The 12974-nt window shown below is 42.9% G+C and overlaps 2 protein-coding genes across 3 annotated transcripts in view; both read right to left on the bottom strand.

Annotated features, from left to right (window-relative positions):
- Positions 1–1902, bottom strand: part of CPAMD8 (C3 and PZP like alpha-2-macroglobulin domain containing 8) — a 45177-nt gene extending 43275 nt beyond the window's left edge. The window contains exons 1-2 of the mRNA XM_031557090.1: positions 1848–1902; positions 81–338 (exon numbers count right to left, since the gene is read on the bottom strand). Coding sequence (XP_031412950.1) covers positions 81–338; positions 1848–1902 — 313 coding nt within the window. The remainder of the gene's footprint in view (positions 1–80; positions 339–1847) is intronic.
- A 4836-nt stretch (positions 1903–6738) lies between these two features.
- HAUS8 (HAUS augmin like complex subunit 8) lies at positions 6739–12974 on the bottom strand. 2 transcript variants are annotated; one of them, XM_010725065.3, is made up of 10 exons: positions 12836–12974; positions 12701–12756; positions 12473–12566; positions 11641–11754; positions 11049–11131; positions 10388–10459; positions 9768–9926; positions 8964–9105; positions 7940–8081; positions 6739–7615 (listed from the first exon to the last, which is right to left on the bottom strand). In XM_010725065.3, exons 1-10 carry the CDS (start codon positions 12879–12881, stop codon positions 7495–7497), a joined length of 1029 nt encoding a protein of 342 aa, XP_010723367.1. In that variant the 5' UTR covers positions 12882–12974; the 3' UTR covers positions 6739–7494. The 2 variants fall into 2 exon arrangements, with proteins under 2 accessions (XP_010723367.1, XP_031413011.1); XM_031557151.1 differs by having other exon boundaries at positions 9768–9923.

The raw sequence follows: 12974 nt of genomic DNA, 5'->3' as shown, positions 1-12974 counted from the left end.
CTCCTCCCGCCGCAGCCGTTGCTCCTCTTCTGCGGACCCGGGCAGCCCCGCGAGGACGGCACCTGCACCGCAGCCCTCACCTTCCTCCTCCGTCCCCGCGTGGTCTGAGCAGCCCGGCTCGGCTCGCTGCACGCCGCGCTCCGCTTCTATTAACGGAGCCTTTGGGCTCGGAGGCGCTCCGCCGAGCATCGCCGGAGATCCGCTGTCCGACTCCGTGCCCACCGCCAGCGCTGCTGCTGCTCCGTCCTCCTCCGCCCGCAGGCCCCGATCCGTCCGCCTCCATCCTCCATCCCAACCCGGAGGGTCGCGACAGGACGGGGATCTCGCCCAGCGCCGGGCTGCGGCACAGACCGAGGAAAAGCAGAGCGCCCGGCCCTTCGTTCCTCGCTTTTCCTTCTAATTCTGCTTATTTTGTCGAAGACTTTACCCTATGCATCATTAGGGATCCGTCTCTACATACATCTCTTCGGCTGCTTAAGGGCAAAGCTGTTTTCATGGACAAAATGTCACCCACAGAAGAAAAATCCCGCTCAAGGAAAAAAAAAAAAGTATTACAAACAGGCACCCTGGAGCTGCTGCTCTCAGCAGGAAGATGCACGAGCATGCATGGACCCGTATCCAAACAGCAGCGGTTATTCAAGGTGACAAAATGAATACCACGACTCTGAGGGACAGCAGAAACAGCACACACACCAGGGAGTTGTTCCTCCAACCACTGCGGAGACAGCCCGGGATCAGACATGCTGCAACACAGCTCGGCTCTGCCCCAGCAATTAATGAAACCCTCAGTGGAGGTGGTAGCATGAATTTGGTTTTCCCCCCAGCACTACAGACGTGGCTTAAAGTACCAGGAAATGGGGGGGTGGAGGGGGAGGGGAAGCTATTTTTTGTAGGTTATTTATTTGAAACTCATTTTTCTTTCTTCTAAGAAAATAAATAAATAAATCACTACGCAGAGCCCAGCAATTTCTTTTTCTTCTGCAAAAGTAGAACTCTGGATCAGAAAAATCAACTTCATGTTTTCCCAAAGGCTCTTCTGGCTCCTAAAAAAAAAGCACATCGAGTTGCTAAAGGTGCTAAGCTGCAAAATGGTTCTGAATATGTGATACTGTTAGCAATATCATCACCATCAGCACTATTCCTGCATGTTAGCCTTTAAAAAAAGCACATCTCAGCTAAGACTCCATAGAGGACAGCTCAATGGTCTCATCAAAAGGAGTGCAACCTCTGCAAGGCCCACTGCAGCTTTCAGGATTGGATGTGAGATAACAGCACAGCCAAGCCCGTTTGAAAAGTTTTAAAGAAATCACCTCTTTAAGCCTTTTTATTAAAGCATTAATTAATACACGCTAATCCTCAGCCTCAGTTTGTCCACAAATACCGTTTTCAGACTTGCCCCGGTTGGAGTGGAGTATAACAACTTATTTAATACAGTAAGGACATCCAAATTACACACTTACCAATTAATAAGAGGTCTTTAAGGCTTGCCTTTGGAAGGGTTATTGCAGTTTTTAGAACTATTTTCCTATCTGCAGCTCATCTGTGGGAGGGGTTGCGGAATGCCCTGGAGCTGCTTGCAGCTTTTAGCATTATGTAAACCAGGTCCATTTTGCTCACTGCTGTCTGTTCAAGCACAAGTACTCCTCTCCTGCTCACTTCATCACTTATGCATCTTCAGATGACAAACATCGTTGTGAGAGCTACCAGGGGACTCTTTTGTTTGTCAGAAATTGAAGACACGGCCAAGAAAACACAAAGTCAAAACGAAGCCCTCCCTGCACATCTTCCCTCTAAGGACATAAAGCCTCTGCTCTGCTCTCCCGTTCCTCCAGGCTGTGTTACTGTACCTCCTATGGTGCTGTTCCTCTTGTAGTAGGAGAGTGCGTCAACTGTGATGGCCATGGCTAGTGAGGCAGTTCTGTAATAACACATTCTGTTAAGTTGGGTTAATTAGTAAATAATTCATAAATAAGACATCCGCTCTCTTCACAAGCCTTGCACTAGTAGTGAATTAAGTGTGTTCCTTCCTTACTTCTTCACTCTCCTTCAGACTCATCAAAAAATATTTCCCAAGCAAACCAGCTGGGCTTTATGAGACACAACTTACTAGAAAGCAGATTGAAATGAGAACGTTTTTATTATGGCAAACGGGACTGAAAAAGGCAAAGATAAAATGTGACCATTTCAAACTCTTTTTCAGCATCCTCATCTTCTCAGATACACCTTCAGAGCCCTGCGTGCCTCAGCTCTCCTACCTGCAAAGCAGCAGCACTGATGTGAGCCTCCCTCCTAAGGGTAGGATCTACAGCAGGTCCTGTAATTAAAGGCAATAAGGAGGCAAAGTGAAAACAAAGCATCTCTGCTGGTTTTGTGTTTTTGTTTTTTTTTTTTGTGGTAAAGCAGTCCATAATTGATGTACAGCAGCTCACCAATCCAAACAATGATTTCATTAATAGCTCTGCTGAGATCAGGTAAGTTCTGAGTGTAATAGCATCCTGCTTTCAAACGCAGAATGATCACCACCACCATTAATCACCCACCCACCTGCACAGATGCACAAGTTGCTCTCTGCAGACTCACACCTGAGATGTGAGCTCTGTACAGTAAAAACTCACCACAAAGTGCCACTGAAACTCCTTCAGAATTGAAGGTTTTCGGTTCAACATTTGCTGACTGTAGGAAATAAGGCCATTGCTGCCTCTGCAGGTTGCAAAGTCTTTTAATTATGGAAGTACGTGCTATCCTGTAAATGAAGGTAGAATAAGTTTGGTCTGGGGAAAAAAAAAAAAAAAAAAAGGCTTTAGCATCATTTCAAACTATTTAGTTACTGAAATGGAATTTTCTGTGCCTGCCAAAATGAGTCCTATTCAGTGTGATGCAACAGGTGATGGAATTCCAGCAGCCGCCTCAGCCCACATCTGGGAACAGTTAGAAGCTTAAGGGAAGTTCTGTAAGCATTTCTTATGTATAAAACCGATTCATCAGTCGCATCTATGGGCCGTATTCACCACCGCTCACACGGCGCATAGCTCAGATTTTTGTTTGGCTTACAAAAAAAAGGAGCTCTGCTGCTCAGGACATTTGAGGAATCTCAGGCACTTGTCCAGGCTGAGGATGTGCAGGGCTTCGTGTGGCTGTGTGGTGTGTCAGAGAGGTGAGCAAGAGGCTGCACTGCATAGAAGCTGTGAATACACTTTAAATCCGTTCTACCCTGATAAATAAACTACGTGAGAGAGGTATTCCTCAAGCAAGTGAGATCTCTGGCTTAAGGGAAACCCGAACCACTGGTCCCTTCTTCCCAAGGGAAAAACACATCTGTGTCAGTCCTTAAAAATTCAGTGACAAGAGAAAGGTTCTACTTAACTTTTGCAGCATTATAAAAAAAACACCACAGCATCTTCGCTTTAAAAGCCATTTTTTGTTCTCCCTTTTCCTTCTGCACCTGCGCCAGTCCCTTGGTAGCCAAGCATAGAAGACTGCAGTAAATGAGGATGAGCCCAAACGCAATAGTGCGAACATGGAAACAAAGGAGAGAATCTCTAGAAGCTCCCCTTACTTTCACTGCCAGCCCTTAAATGAGGGCTGGGAAGGGGGGGATCCTGGCTACAGCCCCTCCAGTCACTCAGCTGCATTGCACTCCATTGCACTGCATTGCACTGCACACACCTGAGCTCCCCTGGGCTGGCCCTGCCCTCCCACCAGGTGCTTCAGGCTCAGCATTTCTGCTACAGAGGGTAAGGTATTCATACAGAAACTGCCGATATACACAGAAATGCTTTCACAGGAATATTTTAAGAGAAACTGATTTGAAGCTATTCTGCAGAGCAAGTCCTCCATCCTTGTACCTGCTTGAGAGGCCACACACAAATACAGTGGAAGGAGCAATCTGAAATTATTTCTGTGGATTGAGCAGGAACGCTCTCCCAATCACTGGAAATGCTCTAATTGGTGTAATTGGTGTGGCTCAGTGGTGCAGTTCAGATCTTCTGCCTCTGCAGAACACTCTTCATATCCTGGCAATTGCAGTCTGGCCAGAAATCTGTTTATCACGTTCAGGATGAGCTTCCGGATCTCCAACAAAATGCTATTTACTCTTAGGCAGGGCAGTCTGCAGTAACCATGCAAGTTCTCATCAGCCTAAAATGCAGAAACATCTGTTGGGGTCATGAGATACTTATTTGCTGCTGATGAGCAAAGAATCAGCTCCATTTGCAGCTGGGACAAACAAAGCATTGTAGGGCTGAGGAGACAAACAGGCCTCAATTATCTCCTGAGCTGCATCTCCACTGCAGCACAATGGCAAAAAGGGGTGATTCCTTATGTTGACCCTTGATGACCTTATCACAGCACAGGAATGACAACAAAAAACGCTGTATCAGAGCCTTCCTGAGCTGGAGGTTAAAACAACCAGGACAGAACTCTCCAAGAAATACCACAACCCAGGCCAGGCAGTCTGTGCAGTGCAAAGCTGGCTTAGAATGATCTTCACCAATCACCTCGTACACACTAGAACACAATTTTGCAGAGGATAAATGCTTGCATCTCCATCATGCACTCCCACAAGCTCTCAGACCTACTCGGCTTGTTACACAATTATTTTCACTTTTTAGAAGAGAAAAATGCCCCAAACAATACGTATACACACACAGAGACACACACAGACACAAAGCCTCAGGACAACCTGATGTTAACAATTGGAAATATTAACTTCTGGTCCAAAAGATGAACACACAGGAATTAAGTACTCCAAAAATTTAAATAGAACAAAAGTAAATCGGCATTGAAACAATATTACAAACACTGCAGAAGATGTGGACATCAGTATTTCCAGGTGCAAAAGTAAGAAGGGCTCAATAAGCTGAAGGAAAAGAGCCCAGGACTGCAGGCAGACTCAGAGCACGCGATGCTGTCAGGACGTTGGTGGGAAACACGAAGTCAGCAGTGCCAGATCTGCTCGGCTCCTGCAGCTGTTTGGTTTGGATTTACACTGTTGTGTGACAGCATGGAGTGCCTGTGGCTGTTCTGTGTTGGAGGAACCTGAAAGACTTCTTGTTTCTTCAAAGAGTCAAAACAATCAATCAGAACCAATATCCCATTAAACCAATGGGGAAGAAAGTCCAAATTACAGTCTTTTCCTGCAGAGGTGTGCTGCTTTACCTGACGTTTGTTCACTACTGGAACAAAGCTTCACACAGTGTTCAGTTTAGGAAAGAATGGCCATTACACCACCGCTGTGATTCCTCCGAAGCAGTAGAGCACATCCTCGTGCTCCTCGCCGCTCTGTGCCGTCAGCCTTCAGCTCTGAGTTCTTGGGCTTCTTGTGCGGATAAGGACTGCCACCTGCAGCAGCAAGGGAGTACTTCCCTGGGATTTAGAGCTTTTTAATTCCATCACAGCCAGAACCTTTCCTCCCCCACCCTCCTTCAGGGTGAACACAGCAGCATTCCATCTCACCGAACGTCACTACAGATATACTGCATTTCCACAGCTTAGAAAGTGATGAGAGGGAGAAAATCCAGAAGGCAGCTGAAACTCTGCGTAAGGCTTCTTTCACCCAAAGGATGAACAGCTGAGTGAAGGGGTGTACCTAGCACTGCAGTCACAGCACACACACAGTATTCTTCAGATGGAAACTGTCCCTTAAAAGTGGTAGAAAGTCACTTAACTGAAGACGAAAGGTTTAATTTAAAAGTATGTCCTGTAATTTTTTTTCTTTAAGATAAGCGGTGAAGTCTATCATCGATAAATCCTAGGACAGCCATTCTGCCTTGTGATGGTGCAGAAACAAAATTAAGACCTGATTAACTTTATGATACCATCCACACCCCCCCAGAATTTAGGAAATCCCTGGTAACTTTCCGAGTCCTGCAATGACAGTTCCATCAAACAGGTTAAAGGCACGAGGACACGCAGCCCAGCATTTATTTCAGCTAGGGAAAACTGCAGTTTGACCAGAAGTGTTATCACTTACGGCCCTTTTTACTGAGCTCTGCAGCCATCAGAGTGACTGCTGACCTACAGCTACCCTGACCTGACCGTGCAGCAAAGCTCCCAGCCCAGTGCTGAACGTTGCAGGTGCAGTTTGCCCTCCTGCACAGGAATACAATCCTGCTGTGTGCAGCTGTCTGTGATGTGGGGCACAAAAGGCAGCACACACACACAGGTAAGCTATCAGGTGTAGCTGACCTAACATAGCTAAAATAAATAGAAATAAAAGATAACATCTGCAAATAACCGTCCCCCCACCACGCCATGGATAAGCTGCTATGAAACAATGACACTGAAATCCTATACAATGAAGGTCTTAAGAGCTTGTCATACGTGGACTTCTCATCCAATACACACCTCTACTGATCCAGTCCCACAGCTTAATTCCATCTTATTTTTAATAATAGGAGACAGAATCTATCCAGACCTCTGCTAACAGCAGGAAGAAAATCTAAATCATTTACTTGCATGTTGAAAAAACCATTTCCACAGCTAGCATCTATGTTCCAACAGATTATTACCTTTCTCATTCCAGCACTTACGCAGTATTTAGGTTAGAAGTTTCCTTCCACGTTCACAATCTTCTGGCATCTGAGCTTTGGGTGCCAGGAGGACATGACTTGCCCTTAGGACTTAATGCCTAGAAATCCTCCCCTGTACACATTGTGTAATATTAGCCCTACGTAAGCCAGGTGGAAACGAAAGCTTCTTTAGGAGACAATGAAGATTTTCAAACACAATGGCTCCTAATCGAGCAGTGAAAAAATAGTCTTTATTTTAAAATAAAGATCTAAAGTACTTCAAGAGAAAGCATCAATACAAAAGCATTTAAGTTTTAGTAATTTATTTACAAGACAATTAGGCAACAATTACCAAAACTCTACTTGTTACAAGCAACCCATCTCCTGTTCATCAGCCTCATTCTTTGCTTTTCCTCTTGAAAAATCCAGATACAAGGGGCAAGTAAGAGTTCCTCCGGAAGCTGCTCACCAAGTGATTAATGATCATGCTGTGCATTCCTCCTGGTTCTCCTAACTAGATAAAAAAAATGTACAGTACAAAAAACACAGGGCCACAAGGGTACGTGGCCCTGTAAGGAACACTACTTTGTGAAGAGTTGCAAACCAGGGCACTTGAAGCCAGGTGCAAGAAAGTAAAATGAGTTTAAGAATGCGTTATTCATGTTTGCTAAGAATTACATTTGATTTAACTTTCAATATTGTCAAGGCAACAAGTGATGATAAAGGTGTCACAGAAATGGCTGTTTAAAAAAAAAAAAGTCTCCTTATGGGTAAGCAGAAGAAACCTCCATTTTTATATCAGTCACACACGTAGCTGCTTTCATATTCTGGTATAACTGGAAAGCTGGATGTGTTGTATGTCCATAAATAAAGCAAGGGTACAGAACAAATCAAAGACAATAAAGAAAAAAATACAAGCCTACTGACATTGACTCTACCCACCCATCAGTAGCAAACAAAAATAAAACACACGAGTCACGGACACTCAGTTGAAGTACCAGTGTTTCACAACATCTACGCCATGACAGTCTTCACACATTCTTTGATTATGCAGCGAAACTTCTTTATTAGCTTCATACGACAGGTTCTGCACTTGTGTGAAGCTCCTGGAACAAATTAAGCAGGTGAAGTCAGTTACAGTGGAGGATGACTTCGACTAAACCACACGGTATGCACGTGGAGGTTCACAGCTTCCCTACCAGTGTCACAAGGCAGCACACTGCAGTAGTCCTGCAGTCCAACTAAGATTACACAGACCAAACAAAACAACTCCTCCCTTTAGAGGCAGGGTAGGGACAGAACCAAAGATGCCTGCAACTTAGCAGGATTATTCCCTCAATTAATCCTCCAGTATCCACTCTGGATACAAAGGGTGAGAGCTACACGTTTTTCTCTGAACACACAGCGACTTTTCACACTGTTGTAAATACCTTCGAAGTTCTTTCTCCAGTTTTTGAAACACCTCTTCAGTACCTTGCAGTTCACTGAACACTTCTGCACTTTCTTCTGAGCAGTCTGGCATAACTTCTGCCAGAAGTTCCTGTGTCACAGTCAACTGCTTTTGCAGTTTGTCTACAATATAAGAGATGTTAAAAACTTTTTAAATGCATGCAGAGGCATTGATAACACGAGGTTATGTAATAGCTACAGTAAGGAGGAACAAGTGAACGACACAAACTACTGCTTGGCTTAGAAAATCAGAAAAGCCAAATTACTTTTAGCTATAGAGACTAACAGCAACAACCCCGTTTCTGCTATTTCAAGTTGCTAATTAAGCTCATTCAGAGCACCTCACAGAATTTTACCAGACACAGATGCAAGAGAAAAAAGCCAAGCTTTAAACCCCCAAATTCCATAACTAATTGCATATTGGAAAGTAGCACCAACTTGAAATTTACCCTGTCCTTTCCTCTAGCATTCACAAAGCAAAAAATACGTGCTTTATATATTCCAAGACCTCTTACAAGAATTTTATGTTTTTCAATAAAATCTTTCCATTTGTTTTGAAGTGTAAGGAAGGATAAAGTTCTGCAGGAAGCACAAGTGAGTCTGTCCATGGGACCATGCCCTTCAAACAGAAACAAAAAGACACCACCGTATTTCTACGACTTTCACCTTGCTTGCACATTGGGAAGAGCAAGCAAGGAAGAATGGAATGAATACAGTTAAAAAATAAAATATAAAGGTTTATATAGACTGTCCTAATTCTAGAAAGTTCATTTTCTCCCAAAGATATGATAAGAAGTTTGACAGCAGTTTAATGGTTAGATGGAGACAGTAGTTATTCATATCGAAACACAGGACAAATGTTGCAGCCCAGCGTTCAGACAAACTCTATGAATGGCACCCAAAACTGCTCCAGTGACCACAAGCAGGTCTAGAAAACACAAGATAACAAGTCTGGCATATAAAAGCACCTATTTCTGAAAGTATATTTTAAATATAATTTCATACCTAGGTACGCTGGCATATCTCCCTCTATGTGAATGTTTTTAATGGGTAATTTATGTCTAGTGGCATCCAGAGCAACTGCAAAGCTCTTGTACTGCTCTTTAAACTGTTCAAGAAGAGGAACAAGAGGAGAAAGTACTTCCATCTGAAAAAGACATGATGAATTAACACTTCTTCACAAAGCAGCCATTTTGTACATACATAAAAGCAAGCATATGTTCAGTTAGTTGTTCAAAACGTCCTCCCTTCTAATTTGATGCAACAAACTAAAAACACTGAGAAAATATGGAGGCTTTAGCTTCTACAGATGATCTGCTATCAAGAAAATCATTAAAAGTTTGTCTTCTTACAACTAGATCAGAACTATTATGTCTAACATACAAAAGTATGACAGAAGCTGCTCTCTACTCATTTAAGGGTTAGCATCTCTGCTCCAGTCATAACATCCTGCAGTTACAAAACACAGTGTGGTTTTAAGATGTATACAGTCAATGCACAGGAGATGTAAACTGCTCTGGCAACTCGTGCTGCTGCCCCTTGCCTAACAGCAGTAACTTCTCCTTCCTGCCTCCATCAGGGAGGGTCAAAAAAGTGACAAAGGCATTTGTTTAGATTACTAGAGAGCACAACACGCTACAGCAGGAAGTAGATGTTTACGGATGCATAAAACTGTGCCTCAGCAGGCCACAAAAGCACAGAAATCATCTAGTAGATTATTACATCCAAACAATCTAGTAGCTATTAGTACATTATTAACAACGTAACAGATTGTTTAAACATAGAAGAACGAACTGTAATAAAGCCCACCTGTTTTACAAGCTCCTCATCAAGCTTCTCTTCTCTCTCTCTGAGCAGAATTTCACGCTTCAACTCATAGAGATTCTCCTGTTGTCTCTCTTTTTCTTCACACAACATTAACAAGTTTTCTTCTGCTTTTTCCTCAAGCTGAGCAACATCCTTCCTCTGCTGTTACATCCAAAAGACATCCATAACTAAGGTAACTTACTTAATCTGAAGCAACAAATACAAGTCTAGTACACTTAAGTTAAAGCCTTCTCTCCCTTTTGTCTACAAACTCCTAATTAATATATTTTTTGTAAAGGAAAACTACACTTATATACTACTGAGTGAAAAAAAAAACAACACAAAATCACTGCCACAGCCTTGAATTCCAAGCATTTACTCCTGCTTCCCTGGAACTTCAGTATGTCCCTGCTTCATGAAGAACCAGCACCAGCTTAATAAACTGGCACAGAATTCACTCTGAGAGTTTTCAAGGCACACCCATCACATAGTTTTAGAGCACGTAGTTTAGAACACACAAAACCATAACAATTTGACTTTCATGGACCAGAATGCATACAACTTGATATGAAAGTTGTTTAATTTCTTTTTAACCTGAAACACCACACACTTGACTGACTCACCTTCATTATTAGGTAAGTTAAAATCAGCTCCTGAGATTTTAGCTCTGCCCCCACAGCAACAGGATTGTTTTTCTTGAAGAAAAAAGAAAAAAAAAGAAAATTCTGGATCAGTTGTGGGATTTAAACAGCTATATTTTCAGGATGTAAATAAATTACTGAAAGTCCAGTTTGTGGCCAGAATCAGCATTATCATCAGCAACAGTCACCTGGATGGATATTAACTAAATGTATATTCTTTGATCATCCAATCTCCACACTGTTCCCAGCAGATATCCAAAACACCAGAATAGAACCTGAAGACTTAGCAGTGAGGGAGATTAGGTAGAATTAGTTTCCTGACAAAAAACGGTTGAGAAATATTTAAAGATAAATGGTGTAATTAAAATGGAGCATAAAAAGAATAAAGAACTAGCCTGAAGAAATGTTATAAATGGAGCAAATGGTTTTACTACAATGAGCTATGTTAAAACTTTGAGACTGACACCTAAAGAACAAAACAAACGTTTCAAGCAGTACAACAGAGCTCTCATCTGGTGACTGCCCTGAGGCTTTAGAGCAGCCCACAAACCTGAACGGTTGTTACCAACATTAGAGAAACAGAAAATTATCATTTCGTGTATTCCAAAACAAAGATGCTTAACAAATGGAAGCAGAGACTCACCGATTTCTGTTTTTTTACACATGCCCTTTTATCTGTTTTGCAAGAAGCCTTTGAACTTGCAGATTTCTGGAGAACAGTTTTATCTGTGTCATAAGAGAAAAGTTATTACCAATACATGGGGGTAGGTCAACAGACATCAGATTCTTCAAAGGCACTAAGAATTTAAAGATGGCACATCTACCAGTGTTCTTAACTGTGCTATATTTTCAGCTTTTTATTGTGCTCATGAGATAATGTGGATAAGGTAAGTATGTAACTTTAGGTAACAGTTAGAGATAGATGTGGCACAATTTTCAGAAGGGCTTCTTATCCAACACTCCCTATCTCTTACAAAGGCCTGATGTTACTTTTTTCTTTAATATTTGATCCTAACTTTAAAAGGAAAAAAGAAGAGCACACCCAGAGATACCAAAAAGTGAGAGGTTAACTCCAACTCTGAATATTTTAAAGTTTCTAACGTCTTTAAATAAACTTGAAAAATAAACATTTATCTTATTTAATAACATCTTTTTGCAAATACAGTAGAAATCTATAATCAACTTAATATATTCAAACTAATAAAATAAGAAATTAAATACGAATAGAGATTTACCATTAATAGCTGAAAGATCAAGGTCTGGTCGAGTAACTTTATCTCCATCTAATAAAGTGGATTGTAGGTCACGTTTCCCAAAACTACTCTGATTTAACAAGCCAGAGGCAACACCTGTAGAAAGAAGCTGTTGTCAGACTAAAATTAAAGCAGATACTGTACAAGCTCACATCTCTGTATGCTTTTGCATGGGAACTGTTGAGTCACAGCCTGATTGAGCACCGGGGAAAGGACCTGGTCAGCCCTGGGGGCACAGGTGAAGGCAATTCAGCTGTGAGACAGGAAGGGGTGGAGCCTGGCTGTACCTCTCTTAGAGCTCATTTAAGGGCTGACTGGCCCTAGGGAAGGATTTCTGCCTGGAGATTCCTCCTTGGTGAGGTTCTTGTCCAGAGTCTTCTGATATGATGAACGTTCTTCTCCCCTTCCTTTATGGCACCTTTCTATCATGCTGGTCCTTCTGTCATCACACCTTTGTGGTAGCATCTTTCCCATCATATTCATCTGTCCAATTACTACAGCTTTTGATAGTATGGGGTGAACTTTTCACATTCACTTGATATGCACCAGTTGTGTAGTCACTAGCTTACTCAGATAAAGTAGCTCAGAATTTTATCCTAAACATTTCCAGATTAGTGTTTTATGATAACATCCCGACAAGAGTTTGCATCTGTTAATCCCACAGCATAATCCAACACATTAATTCCTTTAGAGATAGCAGTGAGGTAAGTAATATAAACATCACCTTATCAGATGTTTAAAGTTGTTAAGAGCTTCAGATGCTGGAAAAACATCAAGAAAACAACAGAATTCGAAATCCTTCTATAAGACTTACCAGAAACCTCAGACTTCTGAGTGAGCGCCGGTCTGGCTTTAGCTGTGGAAGATGCACTGGAAGTCGATGACGAAAGGGATTTTGTTGAAGCATTCTGACGACCAAAAAGCAGACAGGAGTGAACGCGGGCAGCATCCAAAGCCCCCCTCCAATACCGACCCGCCCCGCGCCAATGTCACACCACACAACGCCTCGCTCGTAATTCCGCGAGCCCAGAGTGCCGAGTACCTTACTGGACTCTTTCTTATCGTACTGCAGGTAGCGGGACTTCACGATTCTTCTCCCTGAAAGAGCACAGAGCGCTCAGCCGGGCCCGCGCCTCAGCCGGGCGGGCGGGGTCCGCTCACCTCACCCCGCCGCTACCTTTCCGCACGTTCTGGGACGCTTCTCCGCTCGCCAACGCGGACATTCTTCAAAAAGAGAGCAGGGGTGACAGCGGCAGCGAACGGCGAGAGAAAAGAGCGGCGCTGACGATCGCCCCGCGCTGAGGATCGCCGCGGCC

Source organism: Meleagris gallopavo, chromosome 30 (genome assembly GCF_000146605.3).
Source record: "Meleagris gallopavo isolate NT-WF06-2002-E0010 breed Aviagen turkey brand Nicholas breeding stock chromosome 30, Turkey_5.1, whole genome shotgun sequence".
NCBI classification, from domain to species: domain Eukaryota; kingdom Metazoa; phylum Chordata; class Aves; order Galliformes; family Phasianidae; genus Meleagris; species Meleagris gallopavo.
Note: the sequence above shows the minus strand (reverse complement) of the source record. Positions and strands in the feature narration are given on the sequence as shown.